The 23,728-nt window shown below is 40.2% G+C and overlaps 1 protein-coding gene across 2 annotated transcripts in view; it reads left to right on the forward strand.

Annotated features, from left to right (window-relative positions):
• PCNX2 (pecanex 2) overlaps positions 1–23,728 on the forward strand; it is a 157,968-nt gene that overhangs the window by 49,853 nt on the left and 84,387 nt on the right. For both annotated transcript variants that reach the window (XM_030036214.2, XM_030036215.2), the window contains 4 exons: positions 4,878–4,988; positions 6,598–6,689; positions 17,472–17,581; positions 19,813–19,909. In XM_030036214.2, coding sequence (XP_029892074.1) covers positions 4,878–4,988; positions 6,598–6,689; positions 17,472–17,581; positions 19,813–19,909 — 410 coding nt within the window. The remainder of the gene's footprint in view (positions 1–4,877; positions 4,989–6,597; positions 6,690–17,471; positions 17,582–19,812; positions 19,910–23,728) is intronic.

Consider the following 23,728-nt stretch of genomic DNA (forward strand, 5'->3'; position numbering starts at 1 on the left):
ATGAATTAAGCGTTAGCCGGGGAAGCCTGTGTTTTCCCATGTTGGCAATCAAGTGCATGTTATGGAGGCACAACTCTAAGTCAAATTGATAGAAACATTTGGAATGACTTAAGATGGGTGTAGGGGGGCCGGGGGCAGCTGGCAACCTTCCCTCACGTAAAAGGAGTTCTTAATGAAATGAGGCTCATAGAAAAGTCTCTATAGAAAACTAACAGTCACTGATGTTATTAGCAAAAGACATCATCTGTGAAATGCAGTTAATCTTTGTAAGGGCTTGTCTGTGCAGAGGAGTTACTGCAGAATAAGCTGAGTTTTAAATGTAATGCCTGGAAGCTAATCTGTGCCAAGTCCTCAGATGGACATTCTGCTCATGAAGAACATGTTTTTTCTTGGTTTAGTTTCATCTTGCTGTCCACGTGATGAGTTAGTGTGGAGCGGCAACTCCACAGTAGCTCTTCCAACCTGTTTCCTTCTGGAATCATGTTCTGAGGTGGCTGAGGACGTTCAGATATTGCCCCAAAACGGGGCTAATGATCCGTTGGCACTTGCAGTCTGTAACTGTGATGCTGCTCTAGTTGTGCCACAGATAAGAGTGCTGAACTGCACTTGGGTCAAGTAGTGCAACACTGTTAGGTATGAAGTAGAAAAGTTAAAGTTTACTGTAAAAGTTGTGAAAACTTCCCAAGAACTGTGTCATGGTGTACCAAAGGTGACCCGTTGGTTTGTGAATTTAGAACCAGGAAAACCTTCCGTAGTAGAGGAAAAAACTTTGTGATATAGAGTGTATGACCTTTGAGGTCTTTGTTCACCTGTGACTGTTGTACTTGCTTGTTGCTGTACTCAAGTCAGGCTATTACTGCCTGAAAGGCATACTATTTTTAGGAAAGCCTTCTGGTCCTTTATATGGGTTCATTGACTCCCAATCCTTCTCACCAGAAACAGGGGAATAATGAAGACCTGCATCTCACTTATTTTCATTAGTTTCTTTCATTACTTTCCTTTGGTCTCATTAAAGTTTCTTCTTACATCTTATTTTCTCTGCCTGTCAAAGGTGAACAGTAAAAATGCTGATAAATAATTCAATGAGAATCTTAAATGACACTTGGGATAGAGATAAATGAAAAACTATAGCAACCAGAATAAGAAAACAAAGTGTGGTTATGAATGTGCTAATTTTGGCTGGCCTCAAAAGAGGTGGTAGAGCAGGTTCTTGAAACAGCCTGGAGGAGGTGGGGGAGAGAGGAAATATGGGCTCAGTTTAACGAGAGAGGAAGAAGAAATCATATCCCTTTGCTTGTCCCCTATTCTTATTTTGCCAAGGTGTATTTGTTCAAGTGATGTTTGGTGCCGCGGTTTGGCTATTCCTTGCTTTGTCTCTTACGGGAGTCCCAACTTCTGGCTGCCATGAATCCTTGCAAGTGTTCACAGTGCAGCTACTTCTGTAAGCCATGGCAGTGTGGCATCCTCCAGCATCTTGCTGCACTTTGAGTATAGATTCCCTCAGGCACTAAAGGTATAGAAGTATTTGATTTTGGCAATAAAAAGAGGAGGGAAGTAGGCCCCGCTGAATACCAATGAAATGTTGCTATCATTTTGCATTTTTGCCTATTTGCTATGTATTTTTGATATTTCTTTATTGGTTTGTCATCATATGGTAACTTTTAAATTTGTATTTTACTCAATTTATTGTAGTATTCAGAGTTGATATGTTGGGAAATCAAGGGATTTTTGACTCTACATTACAGATACCGAGGAAAGGAAAAGTCTTCTCTTTCAGGTGTTTACTATGGTAAGAAGCTAAAGTGATGGAAATCACAGAAAGGACTTACCGAGGAGCTAGTGTGATGCTGCATAGCATACTATGATAAAAGTCTTGAAACAAGATTATAAAAGAAAATCAGTGGAAATTTGTTAGATGTGTAACCTGATTACTTAGAAATGCAGTTTTTAACAGGTCCATCTTTTTTCAAGCAATCTATTTAGGATCTGATTCTGTTTTATTTTAAATGGATGGTGGTTCTGCTGTTGATTTATATTAGTTGGGGGATCATGGCTTTAATTCATTCTAACTATGGTTTTCATCTTGAATTCCTTATTTCGGTTGACCTTTTTGCTAGATTAACGTACGTAGTGCAAGTGAAGGGCACAGACAGAGCCAACCTCAGTCACTAGGTGCTACATGTATGGCTAGTGACAAAAGTAGTTATGCACTTAATGTATGATAGTTTTTGTGATAAAACCATTTAAACGTTAGACAGGTGAGTGAAATTATTTGGCAGACATCTCAGAAGAGTAACTATCAGGTGGTGGCAAAATTTTGTGATAGCAAGTTCTCTGCCTGCTACTTTCAGCAATGACTGAGCTTCTGTCAGGGAAGAAAGCCTCTGTGAATGTTATCCTCTGCTATGTTCAGGAGGGGGAGAACAAAAAGACAATTTCTCACTGAAATAACGCATTATTTTTTTTTTCCCTGTGGAAAAGTATGTATTATTACACATCAAATGGACTAGTACTCAGATACATCATTTTTTTTAAATAATAATTTTCTAAACTTCTAAAATGTTTGCAGTGACATTGCCACTGAGTTACCATTCTACATTTCTCAAAAGACCCAGAGTTTCCAAAGTCAAAATTTGTGTTCCCCTCCTACACTTAGCTGGTAGCTACTCATGTAGAGGAAACCTTCAAACTGCAGTGTTAAGTGCCAGCAGCTCACATAAGCACCTTAGTGGTCCAGCTCTTAAAGGTGTTGTTCTGTATGGAAATGTGTGATGCTTAAACAAATTCTCTCTGGAATTCATAATGCAATTCCAAGTGATTAATCAGTTACTTTTATTGTCTGCCTCCCACAAGGGAAACCTCTGCTCCTAAATTCAATCCTTTTGTAAGAGACAACTGTTTATTTTCCTCTCTGGTGTGCTCCTTTGTGCAGAATGAGATAAACAAAGCTACCTTAGCTAAAGGAGTTGTTAGGATTATTCAAGGTATTAATACAGAGAGGGTGAGGTGAGGACATTGCTGTAGCCAACCAGCTTTTCCCTCCTTGTTTACATTCACCCCTGTATATTTTGGTGTACAGACAGGATAATGTCTCTGGTCTTGTCCTTCCTTCCTGTGCTCTTATTCGGGTTTTTCTGAGGTTACTACAGCAAAGGCAGTCGTTTGGACTGTAAGTCAGTAGCCTAAGATGAGTTCTGGCAGTTCTGCAAATCCTTTGCCCGAGGAACAAGATCTCCTATGAGTTTCAGCAGTGAGTTTTTGGGATAGGTGATCCCACGGCGAGTCCACGTGGTCTGCTGGGCATTTTGCTGTCATGCCATTGTCTGTCTTCAAGAGTGGTTCTTGCTTGCCTTGGTATGGCTTGGTGGAATATCTAAAAAAATAGCAGACTAGTAAAGGAAGAGGAGATTAATAATGGCATTTTGCATGTAAAAGATCGAGAAGACAGTGTTTCCTTATGTTCTTACGTATGTATAATTTGTGCCAGCGGCAGGAAGTCGTGATGAAGGGTGCATTGTGAATGCAAGTATACTTAAGTGAGCCCTGTCTGTGTTTAACACTTGAGTATGTAATTTTTTCTCCTGTGTTTGACTTTCTCAGAAAGATTTACAATATTAGATAGCAGTAATGTATAATATGAAGATAAAAGCTGTCAGATCAAACTCGGTGTATTGTTTTATTTTAGCACAAGATGCATTAGTAAGAGGAGCTGGGAGTAAAATATGAAATTAGCATTCAACGAAGAACACAAATCCTATTGTTACCTTCTTAAAGTTTGAGTGGGGTGGAAAGAGGAATAAGTTGTACCAGTGAGTTGTTTAATTTGCTTTTTATGAGAATGAATAGGAGGAAACTGCAGTCTTCCTAGCATGTAAACTGACAAATACATACTTGCTTACAATGAAGAGTGGCTGACACACATCTCTCTCCTTCATCATGCAGAACATTCTCTACTAGTACAGCGAAGCAGTAAGAACATGATTAAACATGTGCATGTATCCTTGAAAGTTGACAGTATCAGAGACTTGGGTCAAGTGTGTGTTTAGATGCTTTGCTAGACAACTGTGCTTAGCATTTTCTAGGGTGGAGCTAAGAGTAAATGGATGGGAAGGAGGAGTGGCTGGAAGTGAACAGAACATAAGGCTAGCAGCACGGTTACCTGAATTACGACTTCTGCTTTTCCTTGACTGTAATTAGCATTTCTGTTTAGAAAGAGACTATGTAAAGATGTCAGACTGGGTTTTACCCCTGAGTTTCTTGACTGTTTTTAATGTACTTTCACTACTGAAAAGTCAAGGTCCATCCTGCTGGAAGCTGGGGAAATATTCTGGGGAAGTTTTGCTATAGGTTTATCCCATTTTTACATGCTGCTTTAAGTGTCTGCTGTTGATTGCAGGCAGAGGCAGAATATTGTGATAGCCAAGATACTTAGGATCTTAGCCATTAAAATATCTTTTGTTTGTTTATATTGAGTTGTTATACCTGTGCTTGAACCATCTCAGATTCAAGGAGAAGGTTCTGGAGTCTGCAAATTAAAATTTCTGTACTTTAAATAGAACAAATATAACTTTGAAAGTATTTGAGAAGCAGTAAGGAGGCTACGTAACACTGTTTTTTTCTGCTGCTGCTTTTATCCAAAATAAAGCTTAAAGTTAACCTCTGAGCTTTAGTTTCTTACATGTAAAATAGCATAATTTATTTTGAATATATGAGAAGGAAAGTGTAATCGTTGCTGCTAAGGTTAAGGTATGCTCACTTGAGTAATCTTCAGAATTTATTGCAACAGTTTCTTATTCTGGTATGATGCATGTTTGTCTGTTCTCCATACATTGTGATGTATGACTGTGTTCTAACATACATCTTCTTTTTTTCTTTAGTGTTTTTATATTGTTTTCCTGCAATTTCTCTTCTTGGTCTTTTCCCTCAAATCAACACCTTCTGTATATATCTTTTGGAGCAAATAGACATGTTGCTTTTTGGTGGTTCTGGTAAGTAGCCAGTTGCAGCGTGAGCTATCCCTTTCTGGGCTTATAACCTTAGATTAGAGTATATTATTGCATGTTTTAAAGCACAGTGCATGTTAAAGCTCAAACAGCTAATGGTATTCATTTAACAGTGGGTAAATACTAATAAGACCCCCTTGATTAGATTTCTTTTTTCTTTTGAAAAGTTGTATGCAAGTTGTGCTGTAGGCTGCAGAATGTGGTTGACATCAAAGAGCTCTTTCCTGGCATGTCTGATGTGGATCTTTACTACATTTATAAAAAAGAAAAACGTAAAAAAAAATAATTTCTGTTAAAATTCCATTGAAAAAATAAAAATAAAAAAATGTTTGCATTGTTCCATAGTAAGGCCTGTTCACAAGATACTGGATATGTGATGGTTTTGGTGTTATTTCAGTCAGAGATTAAACAAGGCCCATGACAGATGATGCATTGGTTTTTTTTGTTGGTAGTGGTGGGTTTTGTTTTTCATTATACCTTAAGCAACAGAGAAGATTGGGATGCATCTACACTGTCATCTTAGTTTGATCAGAAACAAACTTCCTCCTTGTTCCCACTTAACACATGTTGTTTTGCATCATGGAATGGTGTCCGAGTATGCAAACTGGATTCCATTTAGATGAAGCTTAAAAGAAAGGTGCACTGTAAGGGTGCAACTATTGTGCTCCAAACACTAATTAGCATACAGTCTGTGGGACCAGACTAGAGATAGTCTGCAGTAAGTCATCTCAAACATGAATACCATGAATATGACATCCTCAGAACTTTTCATTCCACAGAGCCATGCTTACTGCATCATTCTGCTTGCTACTGTAGACATAGCCTTTGGCAAGTGGTTAAAACTAGTACAGATGATACAGGTATTCTTTGCTTTTTGTCTCATAAATACCATAGCAGACCTGGAGGAAATAACATGTTGGATAAAGTCCTCATCCTGTCAATAATGATGATTCTGGTGTAGGTTGAATCCTAATTGGAGCACGGTTTTGCAGCCACTATATCTCTATTGTTGAGACTGCTGAACTCCTAATTCTGACAGCTTTTCCTACCCTTCTTCTGGAAGATCTCAAAGGAGGTATAGCAAGAGATCAGCTGGCATCCTTCTCTCTCCCTTTAAGTTCATTCGTGTATCTCAATATGGTGCAAATCATGGTTGACTGAGCAAGTTAGGATGCTTTTGGATGGTACCTGGTGTCTCCTGTGTCTCAGGAGCAAAGCAAAGGAGGAAAACTCCACGTGGAGTTTGCCTAGAAAACTGCCAATTTTGTAGATCACTTCATTCCTCCTTGGTAGCAGCATGAAGAGGCATACTGATATTTTGGCAAAAGAATGTTCAGTACAAAAACCAATAGCATGGGACCTCAAGTCAATGGAAAACACATGGAGTGCAGTGGCATCAGGCTTTCAGTCTTAGCTGTAAACAGTTTTGTAAGCTTATTTGGGGCACTGAAGGTGTTCCCTCAACAACCAGCTTTGTGATTTCTGATTTTTATCTCTTTACCTCTCGTGATGGAAGAGCTGTTTAATTTTTTTCTTTTGATTGCACATCTTCATTTAGGAAGAAATTAACTAATATGTGATGTCTGTATTTCAGCTGCTGCTGGGTTCGTTTCTGCACTATACAGCATTTCCCGAAGCTTTGTAGTTCTGATTGTCCTATACGCTTTCTGCTTCAGTGCAGTGAAGGTAAGCCAGAAAAACAACGCTGCAAAAATTCGAAATTTCAAGCTCAAAATTCATATAATCCAGGGAGACCAGGATTGTGTGGTGCTGTGTTGTCATTGTTGTTTATCAAGATACACTTTACAAGCCATGCTTCAGGTTTTGCCTATTAGCTACACTGAAATGGATTGAAACTGTAGTAGAAATACTGGAGTAAACCTGTGTCTAATACCTGTGACTTTTTGCCTCTTACATGTATCAGTCTGAAATGATCCATTGAATTTCCCCTACGAAGACTAACAGCAGCCTTGGCTTAAAAAGCTGCAACTCTTATTGACCCGTATAAGCCAAGCTGAATTTGGTCAAAATTTCTAATAAGGTCCATATTTCTGAAGGAAAAAAAAAAAAAAAATTTGTTGTTGCTTCATAACAGTATGCCTAAGAACTTAAATGTCCAGCTTGGGCAGATCAGTGGACCATCTAACCCAGTAATGTGTTTGCATCCACAAAGAAATGCAATTTAGGAGTTTAATGCCTGCCAGATGATAGATTGTCACTCTTCTCCCTAATATTCCACCAGTATCCACAAGTGTCGGATTAGGGATGTTAGAGAGTGTGTCCCTGCTTCTTTCATTTGATATCTGTAGACTTGTTGTCTATGAATTTGCCAAGTCCCTTCCTGAATGCACTGGTCATGTCTGTCTCCACAAGTTTGTGCCAACAAATTCCAGATGTTCACTGCGCTCTGTGCAAAGCAGTGCTGTCCTTCATTGGTTTTAAATTGATCTGCTAATTTCACCAAGTCTTCCCTATGCCTACTATTGCAGGATTTGTGGAAGAACTGTTCTGCATTCACCATATCCACTGCGTTCGCAGTTTTGTAGGCATCAGTCATATCCTCCCCCTGCTATCTTCTCTTTAAACTGAAGAGTTTCAGCCTTTCTAGCATTTCCTTGTAAAGCAGCTGCTCTCTCAAGAGTAGCTAAATTAGTCATCCTATTCTGTGCCTTCTCTTACTCTGTTGTGACCTTCAGATGTGGAGAGTGAGTAGCGTATAGCGCTCAGGATGCGGGTGTGCCTCGGCTCTATATGCTGGCAAAATGACTGGCTGCCTTGTTCTCAGAACACTTCCCAGTGATGCCCAATGTTGTTTTTTTTGGCAGATGCTGCATTTTGAGCCATATTCAATCAAAAGCTTTTTTTTTTTTCCCAGTTAATGTATGTGTCCTCTGCATTTTTTGTTTTATTTAAAAAATAGTAATGAAATGTTGGCTGCCTTCAAGTCTGCTGTAAAATTCCCAGTGACCACAGCAAGACCAGAATTTTCCTCTTAGACTTGTGATAAAATTTATCCTTTAAGGGACAATCTTTTGACAGTGTTTCATTACAGGCTAGATGCTGTCAGTGCCCATGCAGGGGTGCACCAGGATGTGCAGTGATTTACAAGCTGCTCTTGACATCTTGTGGGCGTACGTGAGAGGATGCTTTGTGGTGCTACACATGCATAGCACACACAGAGATCCCAATATGAGGTTCTACAACAGCCAAGGATGTATCATGTCAACACCCAGGCTGGTGATTTACACAGATGAGAGGGGCAATCAGATGTTTCTTTAAAGGAGTTCTTTAAGGAACATAAGCATTTCTATACTGGCTTTTAACAATTTTCCACTTAAAATTTTGAATAGGACCCTTAAATCAAAAAAGGTCAACTATAATGCCTTAATGGTCTATCAGAGATGATCAGAGCTGCCTGTGCATGCGCTTTTAACCACTCCCGATAGTAAGGTAAAATGTGTTAAGCCACCATTTTATCTTGCCCCTGGGTGGCTTGAGTCCATACGCAATAAATTATGGCAACTCAGCTGCTGAGCAGTGCTGCATTAAGACACTTTAAATTAAATGTCTTTGAACATGTGGTGTACTCCCAGGGAATATCCTGTTGCCAGGCTCACCCAGTATAGCAGTTATACTGGTTTGACCTGACCCAGCTGTGTGATGCTAGAAAGCTTAACTGCTTCTTATGCAGTTTCCTAAAGTAGCTAGCATTCCTACTACCATTTTCCGGCTATATTAATGATTCCAAAACTGGCAGCTGGGATGGAGAAGGTGGCTCTCTGTAAGAATGAACAGAGTGAGAAAAATCTATAACGGTGGGGAGAAACAATGAGAAAAATGGAAAGAGCTATATGGAAAGAAGGAATTGAGTTAAACCACTGTTCAACAGGCAAATATCTGGGGAAATGATCGGGGTTTTTTTTTTTCCCCTAAGGTTAGCAGAGGGCGATTCACTAGTTGAGGGCAGGGAAGTTGTGTGATGGATACTTTAAAAAATAGTTTGGTAAACAGTATTAAAGAAAAGCCTCTTAAAATATTCTACAGACTCCTTTCTGAGCGTAATACTTCAAATTACAGCATGCAGGTGGCTTTGTAGATAAGCAATCTCCTCATGGATTAGACTTCAAACTGCTTAGAAATATGCTTTTAATGCTACCCTGAAGTTGTAGAGTGCTGTGAAAGATTTACAAGATATCTGTTGTAAATTACCAATATTAAGTGCAGACTTTCTGTTCACACAGAAATTACAGTTAATTTGAATTTTTATGGCACTGTTCTTGTGAAGGCAGTTCTGAGGAGGTTAATTTAAAGCATGTAAAGATGATTCCACTTGCTTCAGCTCATCATCTCGGTCTACTGGGGTGCTTGAAATTTCATACATTTTTTCTTCTAGAAATTATAAAATAAGCACTTGTGTTAACCCTCCCTGTTCTTCAGTCAGGTCCAGAGATTTTTTTCCTTTTGGACTGTTGTCTGTAACATTGCAAGAGAATGATTCTTTGGTTGGTGGAGGAGGAGTAGGAATTGGCTTAAATGTAAGAGAAGAATCTGATCCTGAATAGGGACCACTCTGACAGGTGGTCTATTGCCCCTGTAAGAAACTAGAACTCTTCTGATATGTAGTGAGAAACAACTTCTGACCCTAATCAAATGAAGGTTTGGATTTTTGGTGCACCAGAAATTGCAGAGTTTTAACTCAAAACTGAGCAAATGCTATAATCTGTTTCAGACGGGTTTGCACAATGGTGATAAGTACATAGTTTTCTTTAAGATAGAAATGGCATCTCTTCCACACTTGCACTTTACAGCTATTCTTTATTTTTCATTTTTATTTTACTCTTTTCACTTTTAGTCAATTTGGCAAAACCAACAGAGCGAAATTTTCAGTATTTATGGAGGTCAAAAAATCATCACAATCAAAAAGATTCAGGGCAGGGAAGCATGATAGACTCTTGCTGGCATGGGATTTCTGGGTTGCAAAGCTTATTTCTTGGCTGAAATGTAGCATCCTCAAATGTAAACTCTCTTTCTTGGCAGAACATCTTATAGCTCAGCAGGTGTAACTAGCAGACTTCTATTTCCTGAAATAAATTGCAGAGGAGAATGGATCTCTAAGTGGTTGTGTGCTTTGTACTGGTGAACAATTGCTCACATCAAATGCCCAGGCTGAAGACCCATTCCAGCAGTATCAGGCTTGAGCCTCTCTTTCCTTAAGTGGTTCTTGTGTTCTAATTACTATCTTGCAGGGTGAAATAGTCTAGCCTCATTTCTCTGTGGATGTTAATTATTCCAAAAGGAAATATATTATTCCTGAAGAAGTTAATTAGAAGAATAATTAATTTACCACATGATTTTCTTTTTTATTAAAATAAATAATGTTCATTTTATAATAGATCTGTGTTCATAAATGAGTTTTTCTTGTTCATTTTTAGAACAGAAACTGTATATACGTACGTACAATAGTTTGATTTAGTTGTGGTCAAATTTTGAAATTATTTTAGAATAGCAAATTCACAGCAATTAATTCTTTGCTCTAGAACTCCAATTTTAGAAAAAATAAAAAGTAAGAATTGAGCAATTGTTTTGGCTGTGTCAACAAAACAGTAAGTACTCAAGTTAACTTTAAAACATGTGAATATAAGCTCTGAGAATTGAGACAAATGGGCCTGTGCTGAAATCCTGTGCCTTGTCCAGACTGATTTTGCTGTTGAATTATGTGGTACAAAACCAACTGAGACTCTCTGTGAAAAAGCAGCTGCAGTATAGATGTATCATTAGTTTAACTTAATAATTGTCATTGATTTTTGTTCAGGTAAGTTGCCTGAGGAAAATTATTATATGCTATTCTCAGCTGAGAGTTCATCCTGTGATCTGCAGACAAAATTTGGTGTGCCCAGATTTTGAGTAAATCTGGCCCTGCCATTCTTTCTTAATGACCTTGCAGCATCTTTGCCATCACATGACCAGAAATGTTTCACTCTCATGGAAAAATGCACATATTGCCTAAAAGAGGGTGGACAGATCTCTAGCCTTGTGCTAACAGCGGATGTGCAGGTTGGATCGTGTGGCAGGCTTGCTTGATCTTGTGGCAGGACTTGATCAGAACCGTATGAGATGTGTTGTGGGGAGTGGCTGCATACTGCTTGCCTGGTGGGCGCAGGGTGTTATGTGACCAAACGCGCGCTTTCCACACAACTAAAATAAGCGATGGTCTGTTACAAGGCGCAAACTCGTCGTGCAATGAGGAGACCTGTGTTTGAGTTGTGTGACTCAGATACTTGGTGGAGAGAAAGGGATGTGTTGTTCGGAGGTGACTGAGAAGCAAAGGGGTCCCGCCTGCTGTGGCCAAGCAATCGGCTCCCCTCCTCAGAGTGCTTCTCGGCAGCTTTGCCCTTGCTTGACATTTGTGTGGAGGAACTGTGGGTTTGCAGTTTGTCAGGACCTCCTCTGGTGGTGCTACTGCTGGATTGATCAGTTTTCTTTTTGTTTAAAGCTGTCAAATTCAAATAGAAAAAAGAAAATCACAAATTGTTCACAGTAGGAAGTACAGAGTATTGCTTCTAAAACTGGAACAGATAATTTCTCCAAAAAACCTCAAAACACGAAATAGCTGGAATTCCAGGTCTCCATCCGTGTGTTTGAGGCCCTGAGGACTGAGGGACAGGACACTGTTCATCACTCTTGTCAGTCAAAGGAGCGTATTGTGAGTGGAGCAGGTTTTCCAGTCGCTGTCTGACATAGCTGCTGAACCGCAGTCGTTCCCTCTGGTGATGATGCGAAGTCACCTGGATAGATTTTTGGTTTACAGTCATGTTATCCCAGTGATGCAAAGGTAGTCTGGCTACAGCTTTCAGGTGCTGTAAAGCATCTCTTCATACATCTTTTCCCATGACACATCCCTGTCATGAGTGATGTGACACCAGCTGCTTATCCAGCCTCACAGAGAACAATACTGTGAACTTGTTTTCAGACAAGACAGAAGATAAATGTCGTAGCTCCTGAAGTGCAAAGACCTGAGTTTCTCCAGCTTGCTTTGAGATTTTCTTTATCTCCCAGGCCTCTGTTTAATGATATAATCCCTCCTTATTCCAGTTCTTTCCAGGTCCTCTATGAACTTGCATTTACTTTTGTTTAATAAAAAGCTCTAAATCCTAAACATGGTTTTATCATGTCTTTTGGTCATTCCTTGGATTGTTACATCTAACAGCAGCTATTTTTCAGTTCACTACTTTTTTGAAGCTATTGGGTAACTGACTTCAGTTTAAAATTATCTGCATTCACTTCAGCCTGGCTTTATTTCTGATCTCAGCTTCAGTGCTGTAATCTTGAACAGAAATTGACAGCTCTAATAGCTACCTTAGCTTTGATATATGAAAGGGTTATCTCTTTTTCCTGGAGGAGGTGTTTTTATTTTCAGATATTACATCCATCAGATTGGAGACACAGGAACTTCTGTGCCATCTTTTTCACTTGACTAGAAGTGCCTGATGTACTGATTTTCGTCTCCCGCTCCATCTGTTTGGTGGTCTGTGCCCAAATATTTAACAGATATTTAAAAAAAAAAGTCAGGTGTGCCCTCCTACTTTTTCCACAAATATTCAGTCTGGAATTTAGCCGTCTTGATATCAGTCTTTAGCATTCCAGCGCATCAGTGTTTTGCTGTGGGGCAGAAGAGCACATCCTCAAAGGTTTCTGGAATCAGTCAGTCCTTCTCTTCTGCCTTCTGTTCCAGTCAGCTGGTTTGGATTTGAAACTTATCCAGAACCAGTTAATTATTTGTCATCCAGCTTTTTTGTTGGGTTTTTGGTTTTGTTTTTGTTTTTTAAACTGCTTAAGGAACTTGTGGTTTATCTTAATCAGCCTGGAAAAATTTCAGATTTTGGACTTGGGTCAGAAAATTAAACTGATGTGAATGTGTTCATATGTGGCACAGCTGCCTTTTCCAGCTCTGTGGAAGTACATATTTTTTAAAACGAAAGTTATGTAGTTTCCATTACCTTATACCTGAAGAAGTTCTGGTAACTTACTTATTGCTTCAGTGGACAGTTACTAAAAATCCTGTGTGTATTTTAAACCATTCTCAGCTCACATTATGTAGTTTGGTTTGTTGTTTAATGAGTTTTAAACTCATTACTCAGAATAACAATACTTCTTGATTCCTGTTTTCAACGATGCAGGCTTCATCTGTGTACTAATAATTTTGAAATATTTGTCTTAGGGTTTTATAATGGGAAAGAATTGCAAGCATATGTCTCCCTCAGTCTTCTAAGACTGCCCAAACAAATTTATAAACAGCACTGAATGGGCTCATGTGTATAGACAGAATTCCCAGATGTGTAAGTGACCAAAAATAGAAGTATAGGATTATTAGACAGCTTTGTTTCTACCGCATAAAATACTTTCAGCCCTGTTGGAGGTTTTCAAGACAAGGCTCATCAATTTTATGTACTTTCCAATTTAGAGATCCCTGAGGTTCAAGCAAGAGCTGTTAGGAGTGTTAATTTTGGAGAGAATTGTCAGATATCATGCGTTTCAGTGAGCGATGTTTGCAGCCATAGTCAGATGCGCTTTAGACATAACTTCAATAATTATGCTCTTAGTTTTCTGTGTATAATAAGAACTTATTGTCCAGATATAACAGAAAAAGGAAATTATGCCTGCAGAATCCAATATGGCCCAGGGTTACTCTTAGTGATGTATGTCACTGTATAGGAATGTAGAAATCTGCACTTCTTTAGGATAAACTCACAATTATGTGAAACGTGAGTATCCTTGCCTCCTGCCTGGGGTTGTTGCTCATCTTACTCTCTAGCCAAGGAATCCTAGTCACAGAGCGGGACCCTGTTGTGTAAGGTGGTGCGCGCACACCCCTGCATCAGTCCCATCCTTATGGATTTTAAATTTCAGCAATGAAAATATGGTCACAGGTAGCAGCTGGGAGTGCAGAGAAACAGGGACAACATTGCTTAGAGTGGGGGGTAGTATCTGTATTCTGGTAGCTTATCACTTGTCAAGTTTTTGGAGCTCTTCTGGGAAAGTAATGTTTTGTTTTCCATGGATGAGGGGAAGATAAGGCTGGTGGGCATCTTCCCGTAGAATTTGTCTCTAACCAGTGTAACACGAGGCTCATGAATAATTCACATTTCCTGGTTGTTAGTGTTCACTGAAAATGTGTATCCATGGTAATATAGTCAAGCTTATAGTTAACCTTGTAGAAAACAAGTTGTTGTTACCATTTTCTCTTACCTTTGGGCGTGGGGAGGATTCCCTTTTACAATCTCATTCAGAAGTAGGATGTTAGTATTTCTTTCAATTTACCATCACACATGTGGAATGGCTGACTGTCAACAGCTGTCCTGTGTATTGTTTGATATGAGCAATAACGTAGATCCATGATGAAGCTGGGGAGTGGAGGTAAGGAGAAAGACCAAAGAAAGGTTGGTTGAGTTGCAGGGAGGTTGGACTAGATTACTTTTAAAGGTCCCTTCCAACCCAAACCATTCTGAGGTTCTGTGAATAATGATGAAATCATGAGAGAGTGGAAGATCAGAAGGTGGGTGTGCTTTGTGAAGAACAACTGCAGTGTGTCTCCATATTTAAAAAGCCAGCCACTATGCAAACACATTCACCTTCAACAATGCTAATGCTACAGTAGTCTGCAAAGTCTTTGAGTTGAGAGGAATAATCTGAAAAAAAGAAAAAAAAAAGTAACAAGAATTTCTACTCAGCACAAATTATTCTCTGTTCAGAGCACTTTTTGTCTCTGGAGTAGGACATACGATTTATTTGAGTCTATCTTTGAAAGATAAGTGTGCTACATGCATTTTTTTTTTAAGGGAAGAAAGAAGCAAAAAGAATAAATAATGTAGGACAGAAAACTGCTACTGCCACTTTTAAAAAATACATTTGCCTCCCCACCTCTACCAGTGGTAAAAGGCTCCTAAGTTCAGACACCTTTATCTTCCTTTTTAGTGCATTGTTTTGGGATTAGTCGATTCTGTGGTTAGAATGGAACCCCTCCCACCACCACCACTCGGTCTGTTGTAACTCATCACTTTCATCCTTAACCCTGTAAGTCCATTTCACTTGTTTTAAAAATGACTACATGAGTGTCTGCATCAAAGTCAAAATTGTGTATGAAAGCACTACATGTCACCTCAACCAAATGAGGTAAAGTAGGAAGTCAAACTCCCTGTCTAGTATTACAGATAATACCAGCTTCCAAGACTAAAGCCTGTCATTCCTGTTTTCCCACTAAGAATCATTGTCCGATTATCAGCTATATTGGTTTTTTTTTTCCTTCATCTTTTTAATTTAAAGCTCTACCAGGCATCATTAGTGGGGAAGGAAGATGACAAAACAGAGCCAGGTACATCACACTGATGTTGAAGAAATGACACCTTTGTTCACTCTCATCTTTTGTACAACATTGTGTAGCATTATTCTGCATAATCCTGGTCTCTAGGCACATAGCAAATATCGATGCCCATCCTGCCTGCCTTCCTGGCTCCCTGACAGATGAGCTTTGAGGGACAATGACACTTTGGAACTGGAGCACAGGCCAGCCAAATGCAGAAGCTGTGTGTAATATACAGAAAATATGGAAGTAAAGAGTTCCTGAGGCATTAATATGGGGAATCAGCTATGTGCAGTTTTACAGTAGAAAGAGGGCAGCATGATTTCTCAAACTGGCTACTGATGCATTTCAGTACCAGGTATATTGCTGGGCTCTTTATGGTATTTTGCTTTCAAAAGAAGTTGCAGGGTGAAGGGGCAGTCATGGACTAGAAGCTGCTGGGTGGATCTGTACACAGTTGTATTGCCCTGGACAGTGGATATTTGGATAGGCTGTGATTGAGCTATTTTCAGAACATTTTGGCTTCAGTTAGTTTTCTTCAATGTTTTGAAGAATATGAATTTCTGACCTAAGACTAAGCATGGAAAAGCTAATCCAAAATGTATTTGGCCCCAAAACTGGGAACAATGAAATGAGGAGTGGAATTGGATGGCAAAGGTTAACTTGTCAAACAAGTGGTGCTGGATTCTTTCAGTAATACCATGTAACTCTTTTGTTTGTAATCACTGTTTTGAGTAGGATTGTTTGATAGAACTAGATGGTTCTCTTCTTCATCTTTGTGATGTTCAGTAGCATGATGAGGGGAAGGTGATTCTTAGAATTAAAGTTTCACTTCTCTGATACTACTCTTAGGATAACGAGAATTTCAGGGTTCAATTCCAAAGAAATGTCATGTTGCAGTGGGTTGGATGTTTGTCCCTTAGAAGAAAATTAGTTTGTCTTGCTCAGGTATTCATTGTACCTGAAAGAAGTGGAGTGTTTCTTAATGTGAGTCAGCTTTGCTAAGAAATCACACATATCACTGGGCAAAATAAGACCAATAAACTTACTTTATTCTGTGAGAATATTGGTCCTGTATGAACTGTGAAGTTTTTCAAGCAAAAGATATGGTGCAGAAAATGCCTTTGTTTTACTAGCTTACAGCTTCACAGATCCTGCAAGCATCATTTCTCAAAATCTACCCAGAAAGTACTCTGATGTCAGGATCTGGTAACCTCACATTCAGTTGATCAGGTAGAAGTTGTGTGGAGGCATTGAACAAGTCTAGTAAGTGAAATGGCTATTGATCTGATCCACCAAGTTTCTGTGTCCTTCACCGCCAAAATTTGTGTCCTTTTCAGCCAGGACTCACAGGTATGTCTTAGGGTAGCTAATTTGTAGCTGAGGACTCCACAGATGAAGCTGGTCTTGATAAGTGTTCCTTAGGTTTCATGTTCTTTCTTTTATTATTTCTAGCCAATTTTAGCTGTTTAAGTCACCCAGAGACAGTTTCTCATTTTGGTTATGCCCAGAGTGTGCTGGAGAGTGTGTAAATTGTCTCTTCTTTCCCTACTCGGGGATGTCACATACAGTGGTGAGCGCTGTCCCTCTCCACTGTGTTATCATCCAGGCAGGGCCTGGATGTAATGTACAAAGCAGCAGAAAGATTTCAGAGTGAGGTGCTAGAACTGTATCCCACTGCCTGATCTAGGTGACATTGGCATTTGTTGCATGCAATCTGGCCACAGGTCAAGTAACTACATATCAGTTTAGAGTTTAGACAAATACAGTACAGTTCATTTCACTTGCATCTCATTTTAATGAGAATTTGCCCATAATGTTTCATTAAAGAGGAAAGAAAACTGCCTTTCATGTGGTTTCCTAGCTAATTGCTGATTATAGAGGAATTACATAATATGATCACAAAACATGTCTCTAATCACAGTCTTTTTCACAATCATAGACTTTGATATGAAAAAGGATTTTCAGTCCTTGGTAGATGGTGTACAAATTTAGATGCTGTGCATTTAACACTGCATGTATAGCTTAGCCTACTTAATTTTTTTTTTTTTTTTTTTTTAAGTTGTGCATTCCTAACTTACAAATATTTTGCTTTCTGTCCTTCTGTTCAGGAACCCTGGGATGCACAACACATTCCAGCGCTGTTCTCTGCTTTCTGTGGTCTGCTAGTTGCACTTTCTTATCACCTCAGCAGACAAAGCAGTGACCCATCTGTACTGATGTAAGTTGCCTGCAAATGTTACTTATTGATTACTCTGTACAACACACAACCAGAGTGATGCCTGGGTTTCAGAACCACAGGGACTGTCCTGTGAAAGTACTGTGGTGAGGTGGAAATTCCTCGCCATGTCTGCCTGGTTGGTATCAGTCCTGTAAATAAATGAAGTGCTGCAGTCAGATTGCCAGTAAGGCTGGTGCTCTTTAAACAGCACTATCCAAATTCTCTGAAGCAGATTTCAGCCTCTGGAAAATTGTGTGCCTGCCATGTTGGAGGATAGCAATTTAGTTGAGGGGGTGCTCAGGCTACTGGAGTTGCAGAATGTGCATTGGATAGCATGTGGCAAGGAGACAGGACATTTGATGTGCTGGGAAGATGACTCAATTCCAGTTCTTGCTGAGGGTCACTGTCAGTAGGCTACGCCTCTGCTTGAGATCAACTCCTTCCTCTTCGGCTCTGACACAGTCTGCTAGAGGTAGCTGAGGAAAGGTAGTGTGTGTTAAGAGCTGACATTGCAAACAAGGGAGATCCAGGGGAGAAGTCCCAACATTGTGATCTGCAGGTTGAGGTGATGGGAGAGAGGCCGTAGATCCATAGCTCAGGGGCGGCAGATGTGAGTTTTCCTGTGTGGGAACTGTGCTATATGGCTGTCGTGGGGGCTGTGGTAGTCCACAAGCAGCTGGGCATCTACGTATATGGCTGTGGGATTAAGCAAGCAAGTGGGTTTTTTGCAGCTGGTATCACCATGCCATCTGGGATTCTGCTTCACAGGCAGCTCAGTCTTATCCCAGAACAGTGCAGAGGGCCTGTGAGGAAACCCACAGGTTCTCTCCTTTGATTCATGAGGTGTGTTTTGTGTGTCTTGAGGTGAGGCTCTTTAGTGTACGAAGATTGTAGTGGGCATATGGTAAGTCAGGGCGGTTGGACGCACAATTCTGTAATGCAGGAGAGAGAAGGGGAAATGGAGGGCTTTTTAGGCCATTCAAGATTATATTTAAGGAGAGAAACTAGGGAAAAGGAGAAGAATTCTGATGAGGGAGGAAAGGATACAGGGCACTAGTAGAAAATTGGCATCCCAGTAAATCTCACTGAAGAGTTGAGAAATTCCTTCTTTACCATCCAGAAGATTCAGGGAATCTGATATTTATACGTTACTAGGTCCTGATGTGGCAAAGCAACAAGAACTGCTTATATCTATTGCCATTAACTTTATCCAAAGCCTACTGTGTCTGGTACTGATGTCAATTAGACCTGGATCAAGCTTTGTGTAGGTGGTGTGTAGTTCATCAGCCGTTACAGTACGGAACTCAGGTATGGAAGGAAGTGAAACTGTGTGCTGTTTTAGGGAGATTAGTTTAGCCTTGGAGTAAGATATGCACAGGTAAATTGCAAATCAGCATGGAAGTGTGAGCTCTTTCAATTTTGAAGTAATTTAAATGTATTCTTCTCTCCTACTCCCCAGGAAGGACACACCAGTTCATTAACTTCTTTAATAAAACAGAAACTTGTCTTTTCTTAAGACTTTTGTTTTAAGGAAGTAATCTTAAACCATTAAATCCATTTTAACTTTTAAATCTAGCTACCGATTTCATAACATTCTTAATCAAATCTTCAGCAGCTGAAATGGTTGTTAAATGTCTTAAGACTAAGAATATGTGTACAATGACATCAAATGTTTATTGTGCAATCATGATAAAAATGTATAATCCTTAAAAAAAGAGGTTTAACATTTTTTTTTTTTAAACAGCTCTGAACTTAATTAAAGGAAGTTAAGGAGATTGGAAACAGTATTTAAGGAATGGCCTGTGGCATAAACTTCAAGATGGAGGAGGAGGTAGCACATAAATCTTGAACTGAGGATTAATATATAATTTATACAGAAATAGCTTCTTTGGCCTTTCTAATGTGGGTCTAAACAGCTCCCATATTGGTTTCAGCTTAGCTGAAACATTACTAAAAGGCATGAATGCAACAGTACCCTCTCTGCTCATTCCTCTAAATGACTGAGTCACATTGATTGGACTGCTGAGACTCCTTAACATTTTGATGAGGAAGTTCTACCCTGATCAGTGGTAGAGCTGGTTTGTGTCAATCTCCAGCTATGCAGAGATAAGATAGCTACTGCATACATGAGGAAGGAAATCTGAGGCTGTTCCTCCTCCTCTGCCCCCCAGGAATACTCATATCTGTTAGACTTGTTCAGAAGTACCCTAACTAGGATTTTTTTTTAACAGGTCCCTTATTCAATGCAAATATATCCCTCACTATCTACGTCAACAATTTGAAGATTCATCAGTAGATCCACTCCCAGAAAAGATGAGAGAATCAGTGGTAAGAGCTTTTCTTTCATTACTTTCTGTTCAAAGCTCTCTCCCATCCATTTTCCCCACAGAGGAACCTTTTAAATATTCTCATTTAGTAATTTAAATATTTAAATTACTAAAAGCACAGAAAATGGGAGGATATATATCCTGTTCCTTTAAATCCACAGATGGAAACTGAGATAAGTTCTTCTAGATCTTCTTTCCAGCGAGGCCAGAAGGGAGGAGGGGGATATTGCAGTTTTCCTTTCTGAAGGGTTCTTTGAAGGACTCGGCAACATTGATTCCTTAATATAGCTGATGGGAAATGCACTTGTAGAGCTTGGGGAATGGGACATCTCATCCTGGTACTCAGAGGGCTAATGCAGGCTATGTGCTTAGAGTTACAGCCTGGCAATCTGGTGTGCACAGGGTAGGCTGGATTGTTCAACAAGTGTTCAAAACGGTGAGCAGTCCTGCCGAACTCCCTGACTGCATTGGAGGGGGACAGGATTCGGTCCACAGAATTAAGTGTGTTTAAAACAGCCCTTATTCATTCTTTTTCTAGGGCTAGGAGTTGACCTGGTTCTCAGGAATACCTTTTTCTGTGCCAGGGAGTACTCTTGACTGTATGCCCTTCACCCCAGCCAAGCGAGGTGGAGCACAGACCAGACTTGGCACCTAGCGATGGAAGAAGCATGTGAAACTTGACTAGTATGAGAGAGGGAGGTACATGCCTGGTGCCAAGCATTGCCATCTCATCGTCTCTTCTTTGCTTGGCAGGCTGTTTATTTCCTGCTGTCTGGCACGTAGCTCTAAGTTTGTGTCAGCTTATTTCCCACTTCAGCTTAAACATCCAAAGTGACCCATCTTCCTTCTTGTGTCTTTTTGTATAAAAACCCCTCACTGTTACTCAGGGGAGGTTGATCTTATAAAGAGTTCATGTGGGAAGATCGTCAAGTTTCCAGAAGTTTTAAGGAGTGTTTGACGTTTTTTAGAGTCATGAACTGTCCTGCTTCCCGGCTGTCAGACAGCCCTTCCTCCAGACCACATCCCTAATGCCTGCATCTGAGCGTTTGCAACCTAGGCAATTATTCCTAAACTCCTGAAAGCTTGCAGAAGCAAGGAGAGTTGTTCAGAGAGTGCCTGGAAGACAGACTGCCTTTTTTTGACCCTTAGCCCTGATCTGAGAGTCCGTAGTGCGTAGTGTTACAGGTTGCTAGTGTGGTAGCTGACCTGGCCTCCAGATGTCCCTTCAAAGGGATGCATCTCTCCTGTACATCTTGAATCATTTGTTGGGCATTTTATAAGGTGTTACACAGCCTACATTCAGCACATGAGCTGATCCCACACTACCAATGTTTTCTACTTTTCTTTGCTAAGCTGCTGCTTAGATGGTTATTTTCTACCATGCATAATGTTATTTTAAACTGCTTACTCTAATAAGGCCCACTTAATCTTAAGTGATATGTCTGTTTCTTGTTGCTTGTATTGAGCTACAGTTTCTTGGAAACTAAACTGTTTGCAACAGGGTCACACTGCAGTATGAATGTCCAGTTAGTAACAGAGTAAAAAATATTTATCTTAAAGTTGTGCTATATTCTGTGGTATTTCTGGTGTATAGGTTATTGCCACAGTTCATTGTCAGTCCATCCTTGTAGATGGGCGCTGTATGGCAGATGTAATGGAAAGCTTCTCGTTCCCCCGTATTTGTATCCCACTTTATTTTTTGCTGATAGTGCCCTTCTTGGAGCAGTACAGAGTCTGATTTCATCTGGTCTGCAGATGGAGCCTTGCCAGGGGACTGAAGCACTTACTGCGGCTGTCCACTTAACTGGTTTCATTTCACAGTGCAGAGGGAAACCTTAAGCAAGGCTTCAATATATTGAAAACAGAAAAAAAAAGAATGAACAAATTCTCATCTAAGATCCTGGCTATATTTTCAAAACAGAGTCATGCTGCAGACTCTCAACCTATTTTTGTGTCAATAACATGGACAGGGATCTGATGTCTTTTACTAACACAGTTACCATGTGGTTCAACTGCACTTGGGCTCTTGAGCCACTGGGGTGAAAGATGCAAAAGTGCAGGGAGGACTCTGGTGGGACTGGCCAGACATAGGACTTCAGTTCTTCTCTTCACCATGTCTCTCAGTTTTGGGCCCCTCACTACAGGAAAGACATTGAGGTGCTGGAGCGTGTCCAGAGAAGGGCAACAAAGCTGGTGAGGGGCCTGGAGCACAAGTCTGATGAGGAGCGGCTGAGGGAACTGGGGCTGTTTAGTCTAGAAAAGAGGAGGCTGAGGGGAGACCTGATCGCTCTCTACAACTACCTGAAAGGGGGTGGTAGTGAGGTGGGTGCTGGTCTCTTCTGTCAGGTGGCTGGAGATAGGATGAGAGGAAATGGCCTCAAGTTGCGCCAGGGGAGATTTAGATTGGATATTAGGAAAAATATCTTTACTGAAAGGGTTGTCAGGCATTGGAACAGGCTGCCCAGGGAAGTGGTTGAGTCACCATCCCTGGAGGTATTCAAAAAATGCATAGACGAGGCACTTCAGGACATGGTTTAGTGGGCATGGTTGACGGTTGGACTCGATCTTAAAGGTCTTTTCCAACCTAAATGACTCTATGATTCTATGATTCATTCCTGTCATGTTTTGCCAGTGGTTTTTTGCATTTAATTTAAAGTGGGATTCCTTGCACCTTTTGCTTTCCAGGATATACCTGGTTTGGGGGATTGACACTTTTCTGTTCTGTACATTTGATACTCCATGCTGCTACTGCTGCTTTTAGACAGAGGCTGCTTTCCTTCAGTGTTGCTGGAGCTTGCCAGTTCTTTGCCTTCATTTTCTTTTTTTCTCTGTCCGGGCTTCCCTCAGTCTGTATAAAAACTGTAAGCAAATGTGTTTGCTTACAATGTCAATTAGCAGTTCTAATTCTTCCACACTGGGAGATGTCTTGAAGAAAGAGAGGGCAATTTCTGATTAATGCAGGCTCTTTGTCTAACCCCTCTGTTATCTGGTACCTCTGTCTCAATTAAACACTAACCAGTTTGCCAGGAGACTCCCACTGCTATCTCACAGTGCAGTGCTAATAGAGCAAGTAGGGAAGAATTGAGGCAGGAGAAAATGCATGTGTCTCAAGTTTGAGGAGCACAGTCAAGCCACAGTCTCTGGTGACTTGCTTCAGCAACAGCAATCATGTTTAGGATGTAGCACTCGGCTGACAGTTTTAAATAGCTTCCAGAACTTCTGCAAGGGGATCTTCAAACAGTTCAGAAACTGGGTGAAACAGTATGTCAGTATTTGAAGGAGATTTCATGGTGGTAGTTCATTTTTTCCTCTTGGAGCACTCCTCTGCGGGGAGAGTATTCCTAACCCCCTGTCAGTGGCAAGAGATGGCACGATGCAACACAACAGCCAGCCTTGCCCTGGGCTATATACAGACATATGGTCTGCATAACATGCCATTTAAATAAGACCCGTTTTAATCAGAAATCCTGAGGTGTACAGAACCAAATCACCTCCTCAAGGAGCTGAAAGCAAACAAGGTTAATATTGAAAATTAATGTGTTGCATTCTGTAGTGGCTTTGCATTGATGAGAGGAATAATAAATACAGCATCTCTAATGTTTAGTTACATGACCTTTACGATTTCCCTTTGATTGAATAGCTATGTAAGAATTGCCAGCTTTGGAAGCCTGAATTATAAAGCAGCTGTGATGGATAATTGACCATTCAACTTTGAGAATGGAGCTTCCTACCATTATAATTAATTTCTATAGGCATCCACATGGCTGATTACTAGATTAACCAGTGGCCTGAGGGTGCTAATGTGTTACATTCAAACTCA

Source organism: Aquila chrysaetos, chromosome 13 (assembly GCF_900496995.4).
Source record: "Aquila chrysaetos chrysaetos chromosome 13, bAquChr1.4, whole genome shotgun sequence".
NCBI classification, from domain to species: Eukaryota; Metazoa; Chordata; class Aves; order Accipitriformes; family Accipitridae; genus Aquila; species Aquila chrysaetos.